At 39.0% G+C, this 25,383-nt stretch overlaps 1 protein-coding gene across 1 annotated transcript in view; it reads left to right on the plus strand.

Annotated features, from left to right (window-relative positions):
- The window catches only part of cusr (Copper-only SOD repeat protein), an 89,197-nt gene that overhangs the window by 13,474 nt on the left and 50,340 nt on the right, over positions 1-25,383 (plus strand). Inside the window, exons 2-3 of the mRNA XM_051922165.1 lie at positions 4,588-6,670; positions 23,714-23,813. Coding sequence (XP_051778125.1) covers positions 4,588-6,670; positions 23,714-23,813 — 2,183 coding nt within the window. The remainder of the gene's footprint in view (positions 1-4,587; positions 6,671-23,713; positions 23,814-25,383) is intronic.

A 25,383-nucleotide genomic window follows, 5' to 3' on the forward strand; every position in this document is an offset into this window, starting at 1 on the left:
TCCTTATAAAGTGCACACCTCCTTGTTGTTAATAAAGAATACAAACTTCTGAGTGCTAACATCAGAACCGAACTTAATAATCTATTCCAAACAGCCGAATTCTTAATCCGTCGTACAAGGGCCCGCTATTTTATCTCAGGCCAAGCGGACTTCTTGCTGCTAGGATCAAGAAAAATTCTTCCTTTGCCTCCATGCCTTCTATCCATACAAAATTTGGCTTGATTTCTAATGATCCCCAGATAATAATGCATTTGTAGATTACTACTCTAAACTATTTACTGACGACTCTTGTACCACTCATTCAGATCAAATCATTCCTTAGCACTCTTCCATTCCTCTGTCTCACTAAGGAACAGTCTCCTCTTTTAGATGCACACATCTCATTGCCTGAACTTTAAAGAGGGACTAGACTCAATGAGCACAGGTAAGGCTCTGGGGATGGCTCCTGCCTGAGTTAATTTTTGCATTCCGGAAACACTTATCCCTTCCCCTGTTTGAGATGATCAGTGAAGCCACCTCCTCTGGTCATTTAAACCCTAGTATTAATATTGCAGTTATCACTCTATGTTTGAAGCAAGGTAAAGACCCAACTCTGTGTCAGAGTTACAGACCCCTCTCTCTCATTAATATGGATACAAAACTGCTAGCTAAACTTCTGGCCTGGCGCTTACAGAAAGTCATTAGCAAATCAATCAATCCTGATCAGTCTGGTTTCATACAGTCACAGTTTAGTCTGTGATAACATGGGAAGACTTCTGCATGTCATTAATTCAGCTCCCTCTCTTTCTAGCCCTGCTGCACTCCTTTCCCTGGATACCGAAAAGACTTTTGACCTCATTAATTGGCAATTCTTACAGCAAGTCATAAACAGAATGGGCTTTGGTCCCAGTTTCAGAAATCTGGTGAAGACTCTATACTCTCCCACTCTGCAGTTCACCTGTCTAACTCAGATATCTCACGTCCCTTCTCCATTAGTAGGGGAGCTAGGTATGGCTGTCCTTTGTCATCCTTACTCTTCAATTTATCTCTTGAACCGCTTGCAATTGCCATCTGTAATTCCCAGCATCTAACTCCCATTACAGTTTCAAATTCCAGTCATATAATATCCTGATATGACTGACTACACACACGATTATACACCCGTTCAAAAATGTCACACTTATTTCTTTTTACATCTACTTACCTCCTCCAGTCTCGCATCGAATTTTATTGCAGCAGCATAGTTACCAATTTCTTTCGCTACTTCAATGATGTTTAATTTTAAATCAGCTTCATATTTTCTTCTGATCGAACACTCCACCACAGATAAGAGATGCCCTTACGATAAAGGTGTATGAGGGTTTGAGGTACAAAAAACACAAAACAGTGCAAACGTCGCTTCAAAATCGTAAGAATATTACCGAGTGGTCACGTAGGCACGATACAGACAGAGAGAAGTTAGGAGCACATGCTGATACAGCCGCACCCACATACACGTAGAAAAAAAAGGCAGTGTGCTCCATGGTTACTCTCTCAGGTGGGCGTTAGCATATCATAATTCCTTGTACCAATAGCATGAGTTTTCCGCATTCGACTTATATGACCGACATTACAAAATACCAGAAATTATACAATAAAATCAAGTCCCGACTTATCTACGGGAGAACTTATCCGCGAGTATATACGGTAGAAAATTTAGGAAGCTGTGCTCCATTCAGTGCTTAATATTTGAGTGGGAGAATTTCTGAGCTGCGATAGTTTTGATGCCTATGGCTTTGTTTTAAATGGTTCTTTAATGAAGAAATGGAGTCAGCAGGTGTAAATTTAGCACTCAAATAAATCTGACTAGCCTCCATATAAAAATGTAAAACCAACCCAAAGCTATGAATAACATGGCCAAAGGACAGTATGTTAGTTGCAAAAAGCAGAGAACCCCACGCAGCTCCTTGTGTGACTGGCGCTAAGCTGGTCCTGATTTGATGAAGACTCAAACCAGTGCAGGACAGTACTACAGATGCTTAGGATGCTCTCCATTCTGGACAATACAGCCCTGTGATTGATGAGATTTAATACTGATTTATCCAGTGCCAGCTACAACAAGTAAATCATGAGTTAATTGAAGCAGATATAGGGAGCTTTGGGATGTTTTCATCACGAAGATAACTACATATAATGTGTTTAAATGGTACTTAGATTTCTTTTTCTCATTCCATATACTGGAGATTTTTAATGTTTGCATGGAACATTTTCATATGAATGTCTTCTAAATGCAAGAACACATAGTAAATTCTCATAATTACTCCAGACCAAATTAAACCCCGGCAAAGCAAATTTATGAAAATCAAATATATTCAGCAAGTCAGCCTAGCATTTAAAATGTCTTACTTTAAAATCTGCAAATAATGGCCGTATCTTTCCATCTTGGCAGCTCCCTGTGCTGCTCAGGCACGTTAACTATACTGTAGGCCAAACTGGAGTGACTGATGAATACAATGAATACAGATAGAAAATCTGTAAATTTTACAAATATTTGTTATCGGATTAAAAAGAACCTCTCTGATTATTTCAAATTCATATATTTATTTATTTTTTGAATGAACAGATCAGAAAAGGGATCTCCATTTGATACAAATAAGAGATACACAATGCCCCTGAAGAGAATGAGAAACACAATAACATGTGCTCCAAAGATTATCTCATTACTTGATTAGTTGTTAAATGTTAGTAGAAATCAGACTGTTTGAGGGTGTGAGAAGAATTAACTCCTCTGGACAGGCTATTTCTAGGAGTGGGCCTAGTGATTAATTAGCCTGAACCAATCCTGGAGTGTGTTAAACAGATGTAATGAGTCCTTATGGAGCTGCTAGATGCACTACCAGCATCTTAGCCATAGGGATCTTTAACTGTGATAGTGAGAAGCAAGATATTTGTGCTTAATCCGTCCTTTTACTACTCCTGTCTTTTTTTTAGCATTTTGTTAATCTTTAACTGTACCATCAGTGTGGATAGTATTCAGTAATAACATTCATAAAACCATAAATTCTGGGGTATATATAATAAACATGCTTACCTGTAGAGATGCATTTGAACTTAATGCAAACTGTGAGTGAATTCTTAAAAGCCCTCACAATTAACTTTCTTTGCGTAAGAAAAACAGAAATTCACAGTACTGTAACAAAAATATAAAGACATGCAGTGGGAAGAAGCAATTATTAACCTTGCTGAAGATGGCTAGGTGGTGCAGTGGTTCTACTACTTAGTCAAAACTTGAGCAGTCTGTATTTGCAAATCTTTCAGGTCACTATTTGTGTAGCAGCTAGCATGTCCTCACTGTGTCCAACAGGGTTTTCCTGTGGAAGCTGCGGTTTTCCTCTCACTCTGAATGTAAATTTGCCTTCATATAAATATGTATTGCCTACAATGGACTTTTTTCAACTTTGTTGACTCTTAGCTTATTCCTGAAGATGCCGATCTGGCCTTTCACAATGCTCAGTTGGCATAAATAGGTGTGGAGCATTGATAGATGGATTAATAGATGTTTATATCATATGCATGCGATTAGGCAGGTGGGAAAATGGCTTTATCTCTGTAGTTGATATGCTTTTACTGACCCATACAAATTGTGATATATGCAATATTGTTATGATTTACTGTTTATTCATTTTAAAATATTTTCTCTGTGTTTGAATATGCAAAGAAGGTCTGGAACTTAAAGGTACCCCTTATTAGAAAAACCCAGCAGTCATAGTGGACTCTACTGGATGTACTGTACCTTCAGACAGTGATAGATAGATAGACAGATAGATAGATAGATAGATAGATAGATAGATAGATAGATAGATAGATAGATAGATACTTTATTAATCCCAGAATTCACAAAAATGTACAGTGTACAGATATGATCAAGAAGGGTAATAAAATGTTAGGTTATATATTGCGAGGTGTAAAGTACAAGTCAAAGGAAGCTATGCTTAAGCTTTGTAACATACTAGTGAGACCTAACCTGAAGTATCATGTGTAGATTTAGTCTCTCGATTACAAAACAGACTTAGCAGTGTAGGAGAAAGTTCAGAAAAAAACAACTAGAAAGATTCCAGGACTGAGGGGGATTAACTACGAGGACAAGTTAAGGGAGTTGAATGTTTGCAATCCCAAATCATACAAGTTAGGTGAACCGGTATTGTAAAATTTACCTTAGGGTGTGTATGTGTATGTGTTCACTCTGTGATGGACTGGCACCTGATGACTGCTGCGATGGGCTTCGGCTGCCCCAAAACCCTGCCATGGAGAAACAGGTTGCAGAAATGGATGGATGAGTTAGCACAGTGGATTTCAGGTTTAACTTTACAATAAGTTGGAGAATAACATGAAAACTTGTTAAAGATAAACTTCTCATATATATGAGAATTCTTTTCTTAACGCAGAGAGCTATAGATACATGGAACAGGTTACCAGTTAGTTTCATAGGACTTTAGGGACCATCAAAACTTAACTTGATTTTACTGTGGTAAAATTAGGCGGATAGGAATGCAGGGTTTTTTGAGCTGAATGGACTGTTCTCATCAACCTTTTTCTAATGTTCAATTATTCTGTGTGGATTCTTTTCAGGCTCTGTTGCTGGTGATCTTTTTGAAGTGGATATAAATATGGCTGGTGTTAAAGGATCAGTGAAATTTGACTCTTCTACAAAAATAGCCACTGTTAACTTGACAGGCACGTGTAACGTGGTGAACATCTCCCTGAATGAGTTTCCTGTAATGTTTGGCCATTATGCTCATCCCTGTCTGGAAATGAACCTTGGCAAGAAAGTTTACAAATTCAGCAGCCTTCAGATTGACGAAACTATTAATGTAACAGATCTATTTCATGTATGGCCTAATTTGGTGGATTTATCTTTGATAGTGGAGCAATCCTGCAATATAAGTGAAAGTCGAGCTTGTTCCGTTGTTCGTAAAAGTGGAAACGTGAAGACCTGGCAGGCCAAGTTCTATTCTCCAGTGGCTGGAAATGTGTATATTCGTCAAAATGAAGGGGAAGATCAGATTCGTTTTTTGTCTGACTTGGTGGATATTACTAAAATTGGAAGTCTAACAAATGTTAGTGTTTATATGCAGAGTGGACCATCAAGTTGTGATTTGCTCATTAGTTCACTCAACAAATCTGCTCTGTTACCTCTTGGAATAATGAGAGTAGGCTCTAATGGGCAAACAGAAAAATCACGAATAGAAGTGGCAAATCTTACTGGTATCAGAACCTTTGCTCTGCTTGGTACTGGAACAGTTTTTGCTTGTGCAGAAATTAGGAAGTTGGAACCCAAAGAGGTCACAGCAGTCATCAACATGAAGGGTATCAAAGGTACCATCATCTTTTCCCAGACTTCTCCATTTGAGAGCACAGAACTGAAAGTGTCTTTGTCAAACCTGAGGAACAGTGTTGGACCTTATCATGTCCACCAATTTCCTGTGCCTCCAAAGAAATCATCCAATGAAGACATCTGCAGCAATGATAATGTGGGTGGTCACTGGAATCCTTACAATCTTGACACAAAGAGCTTTTCATATCCGACTGGTCCTGGAGCCACTCACGATCGTTACGAGATTGGAGACCTCAGTGGTAAGCATGGTTCCTTGAAAGACAAAGACTGGTTCAGCTCTGTATACATTGACTGGAACTTGCCTCTGTTTGGAAGAAACAGTATAGTGGGCCGATCAGTAGTCATCCACCTTCCAAATGGCACAAGGCTTGCATGTGGCTCTATTGGCTATCCAGGAGAGATCATAACAGCGGTGGCTCTTCTGAGGGGCCCTGTGATTGGGACAGTCATATTTAGTCAGTTGAAGAGTAACCCTTACTCGGACATGTCAATTTTCATGGAAGTCTCAACCTCAAATGATACTGCTTCCAAAGACCATGGATGGCATGTTCATGAGTATCCAATCAGCTCTGAAACGGACACTGATTTGAGTGCATGCCAAAGTACAAAAGGGCATTACAATCCATTTAAAATTGAAACCAGTGCCAACAGCAATTATTCTCTTTCTTGTCAACCCGACTGCCCTTTTGCATGTGAGGTGGGTGACTTTTCCGGGAAGCATTTTTTGCTCAATCTAAGTACCCTTGCAGGAAAAGTGCAGAACAAAAATTTTTTCACAGACACCACTTCCAGCCTAGCTGGAATAACATCCGTCCTTGGCCGGTCACTGATAATTCATGGGGCAGATAGGAATCCGGACAGAATTGCTTGTGCAAATATTACAAGTCTGCACCAAACATCAGCAAGGACTGGAAACTGGTCTGGCGTTGGATCGGCGAATGGAAGAATTATATTCACACAAAATGTTTTCCTTCAGGCTACAAGTATTAATGTCTCACTATCAAATTTAAAATCTTTAGCTGGTGGCTACCATGTGCATATTTTGCCCTTAGGAATCACTGGGCAGGGTGTAGACCCGTGTTCTGATGAAAGAATTATGGGTCATTTTAATCCATTTTCTGTTAACCAATCCTTATCACCCCCTCCAGCCAATGGCACTAATGACCAGTATGAAATTGGAGACCTGAGTGGAAAATTTGGACATTTAAAAAATCTAAATCAGCTCAGTGACAACTATGTAGATAATAACTTGCCACTCTCTGGACTCAACAGTATCATAGGACGTTCTCTGGTTATACATTATGCAGATGGAAAAAGGTAAGTATAAACAGACACAAATGTTATTATTAGGCAAAAATGTCAAAATGTTGGGGTTTTCCCTGCAATAAACCCCAGGTGGTTGTTCCTTAGTGTACATATAAATGCTGAACACTGAATCTTTACTTTTGTAAGCCTCTCTCTCACATTGTGGTAAACTAAACCAGCTGCTGTAACACTAGAAAAGGGAAGTGGGCCCTCCCGTCTCACTCTGCCCTGGAAGTCCTGTTTGTAGCCAAATCATTGTTTTTATAAATATTCTCTTGCTATTTTCACTGGTAGTAGATGCTTTACAGAGACTAAGACAGAACTTATCCAATTAGAAATTCACACAATACAAAGGTTGGTGATGTCATTAGTGTTCCTGCTTCACAGCTTAGGAGACCTGGACTCAACTGCCAGCCTAGGTGCTTCGGAATTCACATTTTCCTCTTATCTAGACAGACTTCCTCAAGGAATCACAGTTACTCCTAATTCCTAAAGGCATGCATGTTAGATGAATATGTCACTCGATGACTGACCTATAATGAACTGGTAACCCATTCATGACTGGTTCCTGGCTTGCAAACAATTCAAGTGGGAAATACTCTGGCTCCCTGTAATCAAAAAACTGGGTGCAGAAAATGAATGAATGGATTTAAATTAATACATGGGCGGCATGTTGGCGTATTGGTTGGTGCCACTGTCAAATGGATGTAGAGTTGAAATTTTCTCCAAAGACGTCAGTGATTGCTTAACAGTCCATTCTAAATTGTTCTTGCATGAGTGGACCCTGAGATGGCCTAGTACAGTGTTGATTCCTGCTTTGTGCCCCGTGCTCCTGGGACAATCCCTGAACATCATGGCAATGAATTGGATGTACAGTTAGGTCCATAAATATTTGGACAGAGACAACTTTTTTCTAAATTTGGTTCTGTACATTACCACAATGAATTTTAAATGAAACAACTCAGATGCAGTTGAAGTGCAGACTTTCAGCTTTAATTCAGTGGGGTGAACAAAACGATTGCATAAAAATGTGAGGCAACTAAAGCATTTTTTTAACTGAGTGTACAGCTCAGTGATACCCTGATGCCTGCCTCCCAATACCGACTAAATCCTGAGTGAAGATCTAAGCCTTGGATTCAAATCCTGGCTCTGCTGTGATTGCTATATTAAAAAACAATCATTAAATCAGGTATTTATCAATCTATTTAGTGAATCCACTTATCCAATTTCTGGGTCATAGAAGCAGGCATTTATCCTGGATGTGAGGCGGAAAACAACCCTGGACAGAGAATAAGTTCAAGGCTGATGTTTACACGTGATCTTAAATCTAGCAGTAGAGAATGATTAGCTAGCATGTTGGCGTGGAAGACCACAGAACACAAGGTGGCTGCTCCTAGTGGAAGAAGTATTGAGAAAATGTTGTTACTGCAGTCTGTTCACTGGGTGCTCATTCTTAGTGCTTTGAAAGTGATTCTTCAAGACTCTGCAGACTGTAAAACAAATATGGCTAGAGACTTTAGCAAAAATGGCCCTTTGTTTGAAAGCTGCTTAATATTTGTATTAGTAAAAACAGTAAAATGTCACTCCTTCAAATAAAAAGATAAGCTGATAAACTCAATATTCATCTATTCATTTTCTTAACCCACTTTTTAACTGAAACTGTTGCAGGGAAATGAGCACAGGCAGAAATTAAGACAGGATGCCAGTATTATTTGATGGCTGTCTCGGTGGCTCTCAGTATCTCCCATGTAACTCTATGGGCTACAGTCTTATTGAACTCTGTGTAGGTTCCTGATCTTTTCAGTAGCTGTTGGGCCAAAAAAAACAAATTTCAATTTCTCTGTGTGTTTAAGTATAAAGTACAAATGCCAATGGCAGACCCACCAGGCTTGGGGTTGAAATCCAACACTGTCATTACCTTAGTAGTAAAGTGAAGTAATTGTGGCTTTAACTAATAAAAAATAAACTGCCTATCAGTTACAAATAGTGCTACCATAAATGATAAAAAAAGTAACTAAATTGTAGCAGAAGTTTATTTTGAAGCAGAAACAGCTAGAAGAATAAGAACAAATAGTGAGTAGCCACTGCTGATTTTGGCAGCTGAGCTAAAAACGGGAGGTGAGCAACTGACAGTGTTTACCAGAAGCTTTGTATGAAAGGGAGAATTTATCAGTGCTGTTTTTATAAAGTCTTATTGCTACAGAGCTCGTTTTTTAGTGACGTCAGGACCTTTTCACAAGCCTGCTAGTCGATCATCTCCTATCTGCCTGTTCAAGTGCTGTTGTAGCCTCTCTAATCAGTTATTGTTTCTGCCATGCCAATGAACTGTTGTTGTACGCCATCCTGACCAGAACATCTCCACAGAGGCCTTTTGAAACATTTCAGTCTGTGCTAAAGTACTATAAGAAGTTCTCATGCCTGCTGTTTGGACATCCCGTGGCTAATGGCTTTCATTTTGGCACATGTTTTTATTAGTAAATTGTACTCTTTGCTACTTCAGTAATTTTATTTTCTTCTTAGTGTGAGGAGGATATGGGTATTCATTTTTTGTACTTGTTTAATGTCATTACACCTCACAAGTAAGTTTTCTCATATTCAAACCTGCTCAAAGTTACCTGCAACATGTTAGTTTTAATTTTGACAGTTTCTATTATTAATGTTTCAAATTCTGAAATGCAAGGCCAATTACGCTGAGCAAGATTCCCTCTTGCATGGAAGGCAACATAAGGTCAAATAAGGGGAACTATGGCTACAAAAGAAAGTAAAAAAAAAATGTAAGAAGCTGGGATTTGAAGATAATCTTCAGAATCAAATTTAAAGATTGGATTTTAAGAATATCCTCTTAAAAAGATCAAATTAGAATTAAGATTAGGCTCATATGCATGGCTCTGTTCCTTTGTTGACAGGTTGTAGTGGCTGCTGGTTTGACGTGCACCACGTGTAATTTAAGAGGTTGCCCAGGGAGTATCCAGATTGCTGCCACTGTACCAGTCAGTGATATGGGCAAATATTGAATGGGGTCACCACATGCCATAGCGTATAGCAGTAGTAGGTGATCCGTTAAGCAGGTTAACTATAGATATAAAAAATAATTTAGGAGGAGACACTCACTGGACCCGGTCCTTGAAGATTTTATATTATGGTGTCTCACTACTCATGACAGAGCCTTTTTTTATGCAGTTATGGTAACAGTACTTGCTTACTTGACTGATACCAATTTTAAAATTTTATGTACCACATGTGTCACAAAGACTCATTATACAGAAGAAAGCCTTCTTCGCTAACTGAGTGGGTAGTGTGCAGGGAGAGCTTATTTTCATCCTCAGTACAATTTAGAGTGGGCAGTTGAATTGCCAGGTTGTGCTATGTGCTGAATGGTTTTTGTAAGCTCCTTGAGGTACTGACAGACAGCCAGCAGCCTAGGAAAGGAGAAACTAGGATTCTGCACAGCTTGAATTTCCTGCTACATGAGGAATTCGTTTTCACTGAGACTTCACATTTTTGGCAGGATTTCTAGTGACTTTGGAGTATAAAGACTAACACAAATCTGAGCATCCAGGCCAAGAGAGAAGCAGGTGACAAGACTATTATTTAAGCATGAGTGGATTAAAGCTGTGAGCTGAGATCATCTGGCTGTTTTGTTGTACCATGTATTCTTATTGCTCCTGAACATTTCTGTACCAGTAAGACTAGCAACAACAAATACTTTTTAATTGCACTATAAAATCCTCTTTAATAAAATCCCTGTGTGCGTCCATGTGTCCGTGTGTGTGTGTCTTCTGGTACTTTTTAATAAAGGACATCATTGCTGGGGAGAGTGCTAAATAGATAGATAGATAGACAGATAGATACTTTATTAATCCCAAGGGGTACTCGCGGCCGCGCACATAAAATTAGTTGCTGGGGAGACGCCACACATACAATAATCAGCTGCACGCCAGCACAGATTAAAATACTTGCTGGGGAACTGCACAGTACTTGCTGGAGAGACACCACAGCAAACTAAAATAAAGAGAGGCAGGATAAGAGATCTTCAAACAGACACAGCACATCAATCAACAGCCACAGAGTAGAGGATAAATGTAATATTAATTATACTTACTGTATTGTCATATACCTTTCTATTTTATTTTTATTATTATTTTACTTTAGGCTTCTTGCAAAAAATATTTTTGACAAAAAAAAATTAAGACAAGAAACAGAATGAGGTCATGGTCCCGTGCCATTTAATATAGACTGTTCCTACTAATGTTTATGCACTATTGTTCTAGCGCCCGTTATTGTAACGGGCTTAATGTCTAGTATATATATAATATCAAACTGAAAATTCTCTGCATTGAAATTTTTTACCTGCATCTTTCCTTGACACTAAAGCAACTGCTTAATCAATGATAGAATTAAATAGGCGGACAATGAGAGGAAAGTACCAATGGATTGCATGGGCGTAAGTTAAAGAGAGAGTAGGCAGGGCTAAAGATTGAAATTGCCTTTAATATGGTATGGCAGTGGGTAGGAACAGTACAATGTGCAACAGCAACACTACATCAATGATGAATCAACAGTACATTACAAATGTGGTGAGACTGGGCCATCACCTAAACGACATCAAGCCAGTACTAGTCCTGTGGCTGGAAACAGACTGTTGATGAAAGAGGCAAATATGACTGGTGCAGTGCAATGGTATAGTTCTTTTTTAATTAGCTTATACTGTACTTCTACACTATGGAAATCTATCATTCAATTTAAATTGAAGAACCTTTCATTATTTTATTTAATTTTTTTTTATTGCTGTCTGACCTCAATAATTTTTATTTTGAAAGAATCATTTCAGTTTAGTTTTTATTTATTTTCTAGAGAAGGGCTATTCAATGAAGATGAAATGCACATTGCACCTCCATAGCAGAGGAATTCCCGAAACATGCAAATATGTCCATAAAAGACTCAGAAAGGCACTTTTTGCTTCAGCCATCTCTACAGAGTTATAGTTTCAAATAGTTTATAAAATGTGTCTCTTTTGTTGTAAAAGTCTCTGTTCAAGTAGTAAGCAGTCCTCTTTGGCAACACTAGGCATTTTAAAGCTTCAGTCAAATACTAATTAACAGTAACTTATGAAAAGAGGTCATTTCCGCAGCCTCTTCACAGACATCTTTTTGAAAGCAGTACTGTATAAGTGTTTTTAAATTTGCCAGGGTCTTTCCCTTTAAGTTCCCACTGTGTACATCAATTACATGTTCACGCTTGTTCCGGTCTGTGTATAACAAAGTAATCCTGGGTAGCACTTTCTCATTCCCATTTATGACCAATTCTCTGCAATATTCCCATTTTTAAAAGCATGTTCTGTCTACACAGCTGACAACCATCAGGCTTCGTAGTATTATCATGCCAGTAAAGTGAATGGGGTGGGGGCAGTTAAGAGTGGGCCAACAGTAATTGGTTTACAAAAAAAAAAGGTTTTCTTTCCCACTGTAAGTAGGGACACAGCCAGGGGAAAGCGCATTTAGTAGCAATAATCTGAAAGTAAGTAACTAGAATAGAGACAAGTCATCTTAGGAATACAGTACAGGAACGACAGTCAGCAGATGACTTCCTGTTGGTATGTCCTTTAGGTATCAAAGGGCGGACTCTGGAAGGAGCGGACGTGACTTCAGGCATAGGTGGGCAGGATGTCATCCATCCTGGGAACAGGAGCGGAAATTATTATTATATATAGTGTAATCCTCTTACCCCTTTATAAGCTCAGTTAAATCGGTCCCTTGACAGGAAAGTATACTCCACCCAAAAAATTATATATATATATATATATATATATATATATATATATATATTATACTGTAGGCTTCTTACTTTGTTTAGTTTGTAGTGATGGTCAAGAAAAATGTTTAATCGTTAACGTTTTAATAATGTTTTCATCGAGAAAGTACATAACAAAGATTCTGATAGAGCAGGACCAAATAGCGACCAATGCTGGACAACGGCAAACAGTGTGGAAAACATCCATGGAAAGAAAACAATTTCAGGTAACTCATGTTGCATAATCCACATGTCCATTATCCATTTACTGTATATGCTCAAAATGCGCAAAATACATGCATTTTTTGCTAAAATATGATTCATATTTCCAGAAAACTCAGCGTACAAAATAAACAGGAAAGGCACCTTCCCATAACATTGTGTTTTTGAATTGGATTCTTGACCATGAGGAGGCGAGGCAGATCTTCAATTCAAAAGCGCGGTATTATGGGAAGGTGCCTTTCCTGTTTATATTGCACGCTGAGTTAAGTTATGGTGTAGCCAGGTTTTTCATTGTACTCATGTGTATTTTACTGTACTTTAATATTATTTTTTGTTCTTTATGAATTACATTTTTTCTCTTATAAGTTCTTTGTGTTTCATTTGTTTGAATTGCCCAGCAGGATGAAAGTTAAATTTCTTGTGTAATGACCGGGATAAATGTGAAGTCAAAAAAAGGTCGGAATTGAAAGTCAATGTTATATCTTAAACAAACTGGGAATGCATTACAAAAAATCAGAGTTCAGAACTGAGAGGAAGAGATCAGGTAACCGGGAAGACAAAAACATTTCTTTCCTCTAAACCAAAACACAATCAAAAATTTGAAGTCAGTAAGGCAATAGCAATGCTTCATTAACCAGGAAAAAATCTAAAGCAGCAGTCTTTCACAGAGTGGTTCAAGGCTTTTTGAAAAACTCAGATAAAACATGGCTGTTCAAGCCATCCTTTAAATTGTTGACCTAACACACCCAGCAACTAGAGGTCACATCGTCAAAAACGCAAAAAACAAACCTAGATTAGGAATCCCTCTGTGTTAAAAAACACTATAATTAATATATATTTGGCCACAAACTAAGTTTTTGAAAATCAGAGATCATAACAATGTTGAGCAGAAAGGGCCATTACTGTTAATTTTATGTCTTTCACCACCTCTTAGGATTCTTGGATATTGTAAGAGGTTTTTGATTTATGATATTCTGGTAATGGACTTGGGTTTGTGTTTAGGATTAAGATTTTTCATTTGTGGACTGTGGTTTGCATCTTGTGGTTTGCTGTTTAGACGTCCATTGTCAGCAGTTTATTTTTGCTTTTGTTTTTTGTTAATACATCTTTAAAATATAAAGAGACTTTGTTTTCCTGAAATTTGAAACATTATCAATTTTGTTGCACCTGTGCAGGCCAAAAGTCTGCCATTTGAGGCTGGGATAAGGCTGATATTTTTTCATTGAGCTTCATTTGTGACCAGAGACTTGAGTTTTTAGGTTAGGCCTCATTATGAGGTGGACACACAGTTAATATAATGACAGACTATTTAAGACTATCTATGGAAACCTATGGGAAAACAGAGTGATGTATGTAGTAACTGAACAAAGGTCTAAGCTGTAAGTTGACATTACGTGCCACAAACCCATGCCACCTTGTAAATATACAAATGACATTAAGAAAATGATCATAATAAATGATGATTTCCAGTTCACAAAAGAAACTGTTTCTAGACAAAGCAAATGAGGGTATCTGTTTAAAAAATGTAATAGCTAAAGAAAGTGCAGCACAAGTAGTGCTGATAAAACAGAATAGAGTGTGTAAGGTTTGTCTTCCTGCTGATTTGCTCCTGCTGGACATAATGTACTGATCTGGAAGTTTTAAAGCACATTACTAGTCAGCCAGCATTCCTCACATGTATTCAGTTATCGTGTCTCAGTCTTTTAATTCATCAATATAAAACACAAAACTATTTGTTTCATACGAGTTTATAATTATGACTTTGAGACAAGAATGAGGTGAAACTGAAAGAGAGCTCTGAAATCATTAAGGGATTAAATATCCATAGGTTTCTTTTCATGAGCGGTGAAGCAAAGAATTTTACTGCTGTCTCCAATTCCATTATGCTGCCACAACATCAGCATTTATAGCTGAAAAAGGGTGATGAAAACCTTTATTTTCAAAATTTGTCTCCTGGGATTTATGATGTCTCAAAATGTTTAAATCTGAGACTTGGGAAAATCATCTGATTCTAAAGATAAGAAAAGCAGGCTGAAACGTTCAAGTCTATTTTTGTTTGCATGTGTCTGTGTTTTTCCTTTCTTTGATTTGCTAAATTCAGCATTAATGAAAGGCAAACATAACATTCAGATGTTATGATCTGTGGCTTTTTCATTCATTTTTTGTGGACTCCCTTAAACATACAATATATAGACAAAGTATATATCTATTTGAGGGTGTTTAGGGTCAAGAATTCCAAAAATAACATTAGTTTCCAGTTTTAAGGTGAACTGAAAAAGCTGATTTATTTTACCTTCCTTTCTGCAATGCCTGTTTGCTGCTGGTGCTGCTGTTTTGTGGAGCAGTTGTTGACATGTTGCTAGAAAAAACAACCCAATGGTGACATCACGGGTGTTGCGGGCATAATGGTAACAAACAGCATTTCCTCAGTATCTGAGATTGATGGATAAAAACCTAAATGTGTGAGTTAGAAACCTTTACTCATGGCCTTCAGATTCCAGCTTTTGAGTTTTGTCTTAGAGTTTTGGTTTGCAATTTCAGTTTTGAACTTCCTAATTGTTTTGATTTCTGGTTGGCTTGTTCTAACAGTCCTTTTCATTAAAGTTATACTGTCTCACTTTGAGGCAGAATATCAGAGACCCCTGAATATTGTTGACTACGTGAGAATATGGACACAAACGTTAAGAGACAATAATACTAAGAATTGCTAAGAAACTGAGAGGGCAACCGTTAGAGAGAGAGAAAATGAACTGTTTGTTTTAATAGGACCCTTGGACTCTGGAGGGACAACTGTCTAGACCAGGGGCCTCATGTATAACGCCGTGCGTAGAACTCACACTATAACATGGCGTAAGCACAAAAGCGGGATTATGCGTACGCACAGAAAAATCCAGATGCAGGAATCTGTGCGCACGCATACTTTCATGTTCTTCCACTACATAAATCCCGATTTGCGTGAAAAGTAACGCACGTGCACGCGCCTTCTGTCCCGCCCCAACTCCTCCCAGAATTATGCCTCTTTGAATATGCAAATCAATATAAATAGCCTTCTCTGAAAAGACAATGGGAAAAGCACGGGAGAAAATATAAGAATTTCAGCGAATACCAAGTGGAGGCAAAGGAAAAACGTACTTACTATTTGTTGGTTTAAACAGTGGTATAATCAACAAAAGGAAGCTGATCGAGTGACAGAGTGTCGGAGAAACTCAAAGGCTCAACTTCACAAAGTCGCACAGTGCCCGAAATAAAAAAGAAATCACATATCAAAGTCGCCGTGAAAAAGCGAGTCGTAGCCCACCGTCTGAGTGTCATATGAAAGCTTATTAGGGTACAGACCAAAAAAAGGCACACAGTGGGGAAAAAAGCACGAAATGTCAACTTTAATCTCGAAATTTCCACTTTAATCACGTAGTTTATTTTGCCATTAAAGTAGAACATCATAAACTTCATCTTAAAATCATTTAATTTACTAGTTTCTCAAATCCCATTGTAACTAAAGTGGCATGTTAAATGCTTTGTTCTGTATTTGATCTTCTATGTGCTCTATGTGTATGAATCACTACCTGCTTTTTAAACGGGCTTTCTCTTTCTCCGACAGGACACATAATCCATTACATTCGTGATATTACAGCTCTCTGAATAATTAAAATACTGAGATGTATACGTGATATCTTTTTCATGATGATAGGAATGAAAGCATGTTATTAAACATGGGAACACGGTGGCGCAGTGCTTGTTCATGTCTCACGCAAGAGGCTTGCTGCGCCATGCGCACCCTTCAATTAAATAATTTATCACAGCAGTACTGTCTCTTTCAAACGTACTAACCTCCAATTCCTGTCCTTACTTTTCTTTCTCCAAAAACTCAATCGCCACACAATAAGCTATGTAATAGACGTGAAGCCATCTGTAAGCTTAGAACTTCGATTCTTCAAAACTTTTAAGGAACATTGAAATATCTTAGTAGTACGTGTTTAATTATTATATCCGTCTATCTTTCCAGTGTCGCGTCAGCACCAGCAAGAATACAGAGCAAGGCAGGAACAATTACTGAACTAGCTAGCGCTGCGGTACCGTGTCCTCACATGTTTAATTATAAACAATACAGATTATTTAAATGAAGTTAAAGTTTTATCTGTATAATATAATCAACATGTTTTGCTGCATTTCGTCTTAGAAATGAATACCGTCATCACATGTAAATACGCGCTTTATAAAGTGGCGCAGGTTGTGCAATATTATAACTGTAGTGCAAGTTTACAGTGGGGTAATTGTACTTATAAGTCCAAATATTTCTACAAGGAGCACTTGATGGACTGATTTAGTGTGTTTAGAGTTCTTGGGATGAAACTGTTTCTAAACCGCGAAGTCCGTACAGGGACTAAAGCGTTTGCTGTGGCTCAGGCAGCATCTGCTTCATGCTGTGTACCGATAATTCTCTTTCCAATCAGCTGCTGCTGTGATTTCCCACTCAGATACAGTGATATAAATACTCCGAGTGGTGCAGTGAGAGTAATGTGGAAAAAGATGATCTGCTGTGGCAACCCTTAACGGGATCAGCTGAAAGAAGAAGAAGATGCAGTGAGAGTAACAACGCTAGAGCAGTTATGGTATTTGGAATACTATGGCTATTCCCTGGACCATTATATTGCTACAGGTTAATTACAATCAGATGCATTACACTAATAAACAATATGCAGTTAATTTCAGTGTATTTATAAAGCCGCGCCAGGAATGTGGATTTAAGAATGAAAGGGTGATCACATAGGAACAGTAGCACTGCTTTGACACTGGGTGCCGCCAGTCTGCAAAACCGGGCGGATAAATTGCGTACGCCAAGGAATGAGTTACCGTGGAAATGTGCGTGGCTTTACGCCAAGTTTAGGTTTTATACATTGCGATTTGAGCGTGGAAAGGTTCGTACGCAACATTTCTGTGCGCACGCACCGTTTATACATGAGGCCCCAGGTGTCCTCAATTTCATCCTAGAGGAAGGCAGTGGCAGCAGATTTTTGCTTTAACCAGTTATTTAATTAGTACCTGGTCACTTACTACTAAACATTTTTTTCTTTTTGGAGCTTAATTCACTTGTTATGATTCAGAACTCTAAATTGTCCATTTTAGTTTTGAACAGCTGCATTCAGGTTTTAACCAGCCATCAGATAATAATGAGCTACAAATGACAAAGGAACCACCAGTTTTTCAGCTAATGTGCTTCCATTTAAACCTGTGTACACACATCATGAAGTATATGTGTTAAAAAAATATTTCGAAATAAAGGAGAGAGAAGGCACGGACCAAGAGGTACAAATCTGTTCTAAAACACAAAACATATGAATAACTTCCTCAGAAAATGAAAACTCTACAATTTGATTAATGCACTACGAAGCCATATACTGTAATTAAATACCAAGTTTAATAATATGCTAGACCTAGCTTCTAATTACGAAACTGGTTGGAAGAAAAACTTGCAGCCACCGCAGCCCTCCAAGACCGTAGCAGAGAACGCCTGGTCCATATCATGTGAATCAGTCAAACAATTTCTTGACCAAGGTTTTGTGTCTGTTTAGTTCCTTGTCCAGGGTGACACCTGCAGCCTTCTGTTTCTGTGGCTGGCTGCTCTTCAGGCAGTTGTGCTTCTGTTTTATCTGAGCAAAAGCCTGATACACGACCAATCAACAGCACACATGTCACTGCTTTGTCTGTATAACTGCTGACTCACAAAATAAACTACAGCTGTTGTATTTATGCCTTGTCTCTGTGTCATCAGAGATGAGAGTTAGTCAGGCCAGTCAGTCATGGCACAGGCTATTAAACCAAAAGGAGTTGATTATCTTGTCTACTCTACTTCTGGTTTGTGATTGTGACACTGGCATTTCTCATAATTATGAGTCTGGTTCCATCCCTGGGTTAAATGCCCTGTTCTTTTGTATCATTTTTACTTTACCCCATGCTGGTCCTGTCTACTCACTTTTGTAAGTATTTATGGGTGTGTATGACTTACTAGAACAAGTCTTTCTCAATTCCTCACCACAGTTTGACCTGGTGTTTGTGTATTTAACCTCTGGCACTCAGATACACATACTTGTAATCCAGTGAGCAAAAAGAAAATCAATTTTTGCTCCACCAAGTATAATCATGACAACCGTACTAGATCTTGGATGAATAAATTTGGTCATGGGGTCAATAAATTGACTTCCTTGACGTAGGACAGCAATATTCAGCAATGTATGCATTCCAAATTATCTCACATTTTTAGACTCAGTGATATTTTGGCATGTAAATTCTGGTGGGGTCATACCAGAATTTCCCTTTATGTGTGTACTTCTTAAATATACTGTTCAATGTATCATCCGCTTGACTGAAATGGGTGCCACTGGTTTGTAGTCATTCATACACTCTACTTTTTGTTTTCTGAGGTGCAGGGATAATTGCAAAGACATAGATCCTCACAGAAGAATCCTAAAGACGTTATTTAAGACTTCAGTTATTTTTTTAAAATGCCATGAAATTCCATCAAACCAGGATGTTCCATAAACATTAACTCATTTAAAAGTTCTCCTTATGTCATGTACAAAAACCAAAAAAATTAATCATATGCTGCTGCAGGAAATGACATTTACAGTGCATTTATTTCTCTCTATTATAAAAAAAATCTTGGAAGGAGACGTGATTGTCTCAGAGACATTTTCACATCCCGCAAGACGAGTCTTCGTGCCAAGCGATGTAACCACGCCCGGGGTCAGATGCCCTGCAAGACAACAGCTTATGCAAAGAGATTTGGAAAAGTCCTGTGTGGTTATGTCAGACACATTTCTTGTAGAGAGAAAGAAATATTCACTCACGGGCAGTTATACGTTGCGTTTTCACAATGTAATTCTGAACACGGAATCAAAATTCAATGCAATATTGATGAAAAAGTAATAGCGAAAAGAGATCGAATATATGGACATAGGTGATATGACAGAAGTGCGCCGTGCGAAATGCAGATCATGTGGCATGGCAGCAGCAGCTGATCGAGCAAAGGAGGTAAAAAAAAAAACTGTACGTTTCCCATTGTATCACTGTTTAATAGGGTGTGTTGGAGGAGCGATCGTGTCTCCTTGGGGTGCATTCAGCCCCACCTCTTTATAACGTGAGCGGCACAGACGTGAAGTGGTTGGCACGTAGCACAGGTGGGGGGGCGAAGCCCCCTTTTGCAATTAAATGGCAGACTGCTTTTCATTGTAATCAATGCGAGCATGGAAGGTATTAAGTTCATCAGTTAGTGAAAAAGTAAAGAAGACTCGATTAGGCCAAACTTTGTAGTCTGTAGGCATCTCTAAACCCTGCCAAAGCTTTTGCAAATTATTTGCTGTACATGGTTTCTAGATTAATTCTGTACTGAAGTGTGAGTGTGAGTTTGAAACCCAGCCTGATTACTTGCTTTCTGGAGTTTAGAAGTTCTCCACTTGTCTCATGATTACTTTAGTTTTTTCCCATGTCTCACAGACAGGCAGGTTTGGTGACTGGTGCTTCTAAATGGGCCTTTTTCTGAGCAAACATGAATGTGTTCATAAGTATACCCTGAAGTGAAGTGGCACTCCATCAAAGGTAGACTACTGCTTTGCGATCAGCTACTGTTGGGATACGCTCTTTGTCCTTCTTTGAACTGGTACTGGAACAAGCCTATTCAGAAAATGGAACATTAGAACATTAGAGGTGGCTTGGGCATCTGATCAGGATGCCTCCTGGACGCCTCCCTGGTGAGGTGTTCAGGGCACGTCTAACCGGGTGGAGGCCCCAGGGAAGACCCAGGACACGCTGGAGGGACTATGTCTCTCTGCTGGCCTGGGAACGCTTTGGGATTCTCCCAGAAGAGCTAGAAGAAGTGGCCGGGGAGAGGGAAGTCTGGGCATCTCTGCTCAAGCTGCTGCCCCTGCGACCCGACCTTGGATAAGCGGAAGAGGATGGATGGATGGATAGAAAACTTTTGATAAGTACAGGCCATTCAGCCCAGCAAAGCTTGCAGATTCTATTCACCAAATTTCTCCACAACATCATCAATTCGAATTATGAATCTCTTTAAAATCCTCCTCTCTACCACATTACTTGGTAATTTATTCCATACGTCTATGGTTCTCTATGTGAAGAAAATCTTTCTAATGGGATCCCGCATTCTTGTTGAACTAATTTTAAAGCAACAGCCTGCATCTACAATACCTGTCAGAATTTCGAAAACATCAATCGGGTTACATCTCTGTATGCTTAAACTGAAAATGTTCTACTCCTGTCCTCACAGTTCATACTTCTCAGTCCAGAAATCAGCATTCACTTTCCTTTATAAATTTTACCCTTTTCTATTCATCTATAAAAGTTATCATTAAATGATCTGGATTACTAAGGGTAGTAGTATTGTAACAAGCACATAGTACAGTCAAATTGATTCTGAACTACATGTTGCCACTCTCCCATGCTCTGATAAATAAGAATTTATTAAAATACAGAACTTTATTTTAGCTAACGGAACATATATTTACAATTAAATTTACTTGCTTAGCAGATGTTTTTATCCAAAGCGACTTATAAAAGAGGTAGCATTAGGCTAGGGTCTGTTTGTTCAGCAAGTGTAATAGGACAGGTAACAAAAGTTGATTGCCGCAAGTGAAAAGATGCAATGACTCATACATTTACAATCATAGATTACAATCAATAAAGCAATTAAATTTAAACAAATTAACAATTAAACAAATTAACCAAGAATATAAAGTATCGCAAGTATGTATTTTTTCTCTTCATTAGTTTGACAGACATTCACAGAACAGATGGGTCTTCAATCGCTTCTTAAATACATTGAGGGAGTCATTAGTACAGATGGAGGTGGGCATGCCATTACACCAACTAGGAATTACACAGGAAAATGTAATGACTGAATTGAGACTTAATGCCATGCAGAGTTGGCATCACCAGACGCTGTTCCCTGGCAGACCTGAGTGGGTGAGAAGGAGCACAGCACTTCACCAGTGTCTCCGTATACTCAGGTGCAGACCCATTGACTACTCTGTAGGCAAGCATCAGGGATTTGAACTTAATTTGTGCTGCTACAGGGAGCCAATGTAGCAACATGAGGAGAGTAGAGATATGTGCCCACCTTGGCTGGCTAAATACATGAGAGGCTGCTACATTCTGGATCATTTGTAGCAGCTCGATAGCACATGCGGGTGTTCCTGTCAGAAGCGAGTTGCACCTTTGTGGAAAACACGAATCAGCTGATCTGATTTTAATCTTGATGACATACAAGCTAGAAGCATACATACACACAAGACACCAAAGACTCCATATGCTACCCAACAATGATGTCATCAACACGTGAAATGTAAACAGGTATTAATATGAATTAAATAAAATAACACATCTATTTTATGATGCATGTTACTATGAGTATCATTCTATGCATTCCTTATATTCTAAATGAATCTCCAATCTTTATTGTACATTTTCAGTTTTAAACTGAGTGATTACTTTAAAGATCCTAGGTATGACATATAAAATGTCACGCATGTGTGTCTGTGGATCAGCCTACTGACTCATCTTGGGTAAGCTGTCCCAATGTGGAGGGGCACTGTTGCTAACGGTATCTTCCCTTTCTTTTCATGTAGCCAGGAGAAGATGCCCAATATGGGCAACTGACTCTGCCCCTTCCAGTTGGAAAAGTATAAAAGTGAGATGCTCACAGAATGTAGCGTGTCATTTTGGACCCCCACTCATGACAGAAAGAGCTCCAAACCAGACCTGACCTGCTTTATCAAATGCCAAACCACATCCTATTTCCTTTCATTCTGAAATTGAACTTCTTTTCTTAAAAGACACTGTTCTCAATGTAAAAAACCTTTCTCAATGGTGTGATTTTTTTTTGGAATAATAGTAATAACCTTATTGGGAAAGATATTTGATCATCCTCTAAAATTTCTTTACTGACTACCATGAAGTCTTTCTTTATAGCTTTATATTTAGGGTGAAGTGTTCTGCTCTTGGTCAGCTGTTGTCTTCCACATTATATTATTACTTATATCATTACATTATGCTGTGGTGGGCTGGTGCCCTGCCCGGGGTTTGTTCCTGCCTTGCGCCCTGTGTTGGCTGGGATTGGCTCCAGCAGACCCCCGTGACCCTGTAATTAGGATATAGCAGGTTGGATAATGGATGGATATTACATTATGTACTTACTTCCTTAGCCACCTGACTGTTACTTAATTAAAGATTGCTCTTTAAACTAAAGGTTAAATTAAGTTTAATCCCACTTTGTGCAAAATAAAAATAAGTTTACAAGACATATTGAAAATTTGAAATCTGTAATGCTTTTAACTAAGCTAATGTACAATTTTGAGTGGCTCAGATGTTACATTTCCAAAAACTTTGATTTTCTTATTGCCTTTGTAGATTTTTCACATTCTACCTGTTTCTGTACAGACGTTTTTCAAATACAGGCGGGGTGGTGGCTCTGAGGCTAGGGATCTGCACTGGCAATCGGAAGGTTGCCGGTTCGAATCCCGTAAATGCCCATAGGGACTCTGCTCTATTGGGCCCTTGAGCAAGGCCCTTAACCTGCAATTGCTAAGCGCTTTGAGTAGTGAGAAAAGTGCTATATAAATGCAAAGTATTATTATTAGTTTTGATATCTTTTGCATTCTGGAGATAGGTGTATGATACTTATTGATCATTATTAATTGTCCCACTATAAATAAATGTGGAAGCATGTTTAAAGATGCTCTCCCATTTTCTGCCATTGCATTAAGGGCTTGTTCATACTTTGTTTCCACATCTGCCAGTTTAGGGAATGCTTCTGTATTGGAATAAGTGGGTTCAGAATATCTATATAAGTACATATGCATTGTACATACAGTACATCTAACCATTCCTTTGCTAAACATGCACATGCAATACAGCATCAAGGCGGGGAGCAACCCTGGATGGAATATCCTTTATAAATTATATTCTACCCCAGTTCTTAGGCTGTTTCCTCAATACCTCTTTATTCCTTCTTTTCCTGGTTCTAAAATGAAGACTACAGTGTGCAGACATCGTGCCTGACAAAGCCTCAGATGGTGAATGGGTGAGAGCGAAGGCAGTCTTTGGAAGCACAGTGAAGGGGACAATATCAATGGTAAGTTTTTATATTTATTGCTTAATGTCAAGTGTCAGACTATTCATCACTATAGCACTCTAAATGGATCTGATTTGATAATCTTTGGCTATATAACCCTGCATGATAACCAACATGAGTTTCACTTACCATTCATCACTATTGATTTCCTTATAGCAGAACTGTACTGTTTATTTTCCTAAATACCTGATATCTAGAAATCTACAAATCCTTTAACAGCCTAAGGTCAAAGAGATATATTTAAACTATTAAAATTAGCAGTTAGTTTTGTTTCCTCAAAGGAATATTCCAAAAAGAACATGTCTGATAAAACATGAAGATATCAGAAACACTTCAATGACTTTAATAACAAATCTGTGCAAATATCTATCTTACTAAACCACAGTTAATTTATGCACGGCGGACGCACCGAGGCGCATGCGCACTGCGGCCTTGGCGCCTGCCCCAGAGTTCAGAGTCAAATGCACGCATGCGCACTGCGGCCTTGGCGCCCGCCCCAGACTCCAGAGTCAAACGTGGTGGTGGCCGCCCCAGAGTCAAATGCAGCGGCTTCCCAGAGTCAGTAGGTGGCGCCCAAATAACACAACGTGCTGCGCCGTGGCACCTGCCCCAGAGTCAAACGCAGCGGCTTCCCAAAACGCAGCGGTTTCCCAGATTCAGTAGGTGCCGCCCAGACAACACAACCTGTGAGCGCCCAAACAACAGTCATGGATACAAACAATGAACGAAGGTGCCCACACAAAGAAACCGCTTTAGTTCAAATAGGGTTATTGAATTAAATGGAAACTTTACCATGCCTATGACCTGTGAACTACACCTGAGGTAAAGCGTGTACGCCAGGTTGTACAGCCGCCCGGAGGCGACCGCCCACACCATTGCATATACCCTCCATAATATGTCATCACGCAGCGGCTTCCCACCGAGGCGCATATTGCGCCGTGGCGCACGCTCCAGAATCAAACGCAGCGGCTTCCCAGAGTCAGTAGGTGGTGCCCAAACAACACAACCTGTTCACTACATTTGCTCTAATCCACTGTGCCAGTAATAAAGATCACATAACGGTCACAGACTCAAACCCAGCGGCTTCCCCGACTCAGTAGCTGGCACACGAACACTACAACCTGTAAACTACACGTGCTGTGCTCCACTCTGCCAGCAGTCGGTGTCAGCAAAGGCAACAGAATCACATCTCCACAAAACGAAACCGCTTTAGTACAGATATGCTTATTGAATTAAATGACATTTCCCCAGACGCACCCACCCTCCATGATATGTCATCCATCCAAATATCGGACGGAACAGAAACTAATTGCCATTCTTGGATTTCCGATTCGCTAGCGAATCGCAGGCTTACTTGTTTACAGCATAACCTGCACAAAACCAAGATTAAAGTATACTGTTAATCTACAAGTATTGTCTAGCTTCTGACTATTTGCAACAAAAACAGCTGCCCACCAAGAAAATACAGGGAGAAAATTACTTTAAAGGAAACAACTGATCAACTGATGTTTAATTTATACAATGCCATCAACACTACCCAGCAAGGATATAACAGAAGAGTAAAACAGTT

Source organism: Erpetoichthys calabaricus, chromosome 2 (genome assembly GCF_900747795.2).
Source record: "Erpetoichthys calabaricus chromosome 2, fErpCal1.3, whole genome shotgun sequence".
Taxonomy (NCBI): Eukaryota; Metazoa; Chordata; class Cladistia; order Polypteriformes; family Polypteridae; genus Erpetoichthys; species Erpetoichthys calabaricus.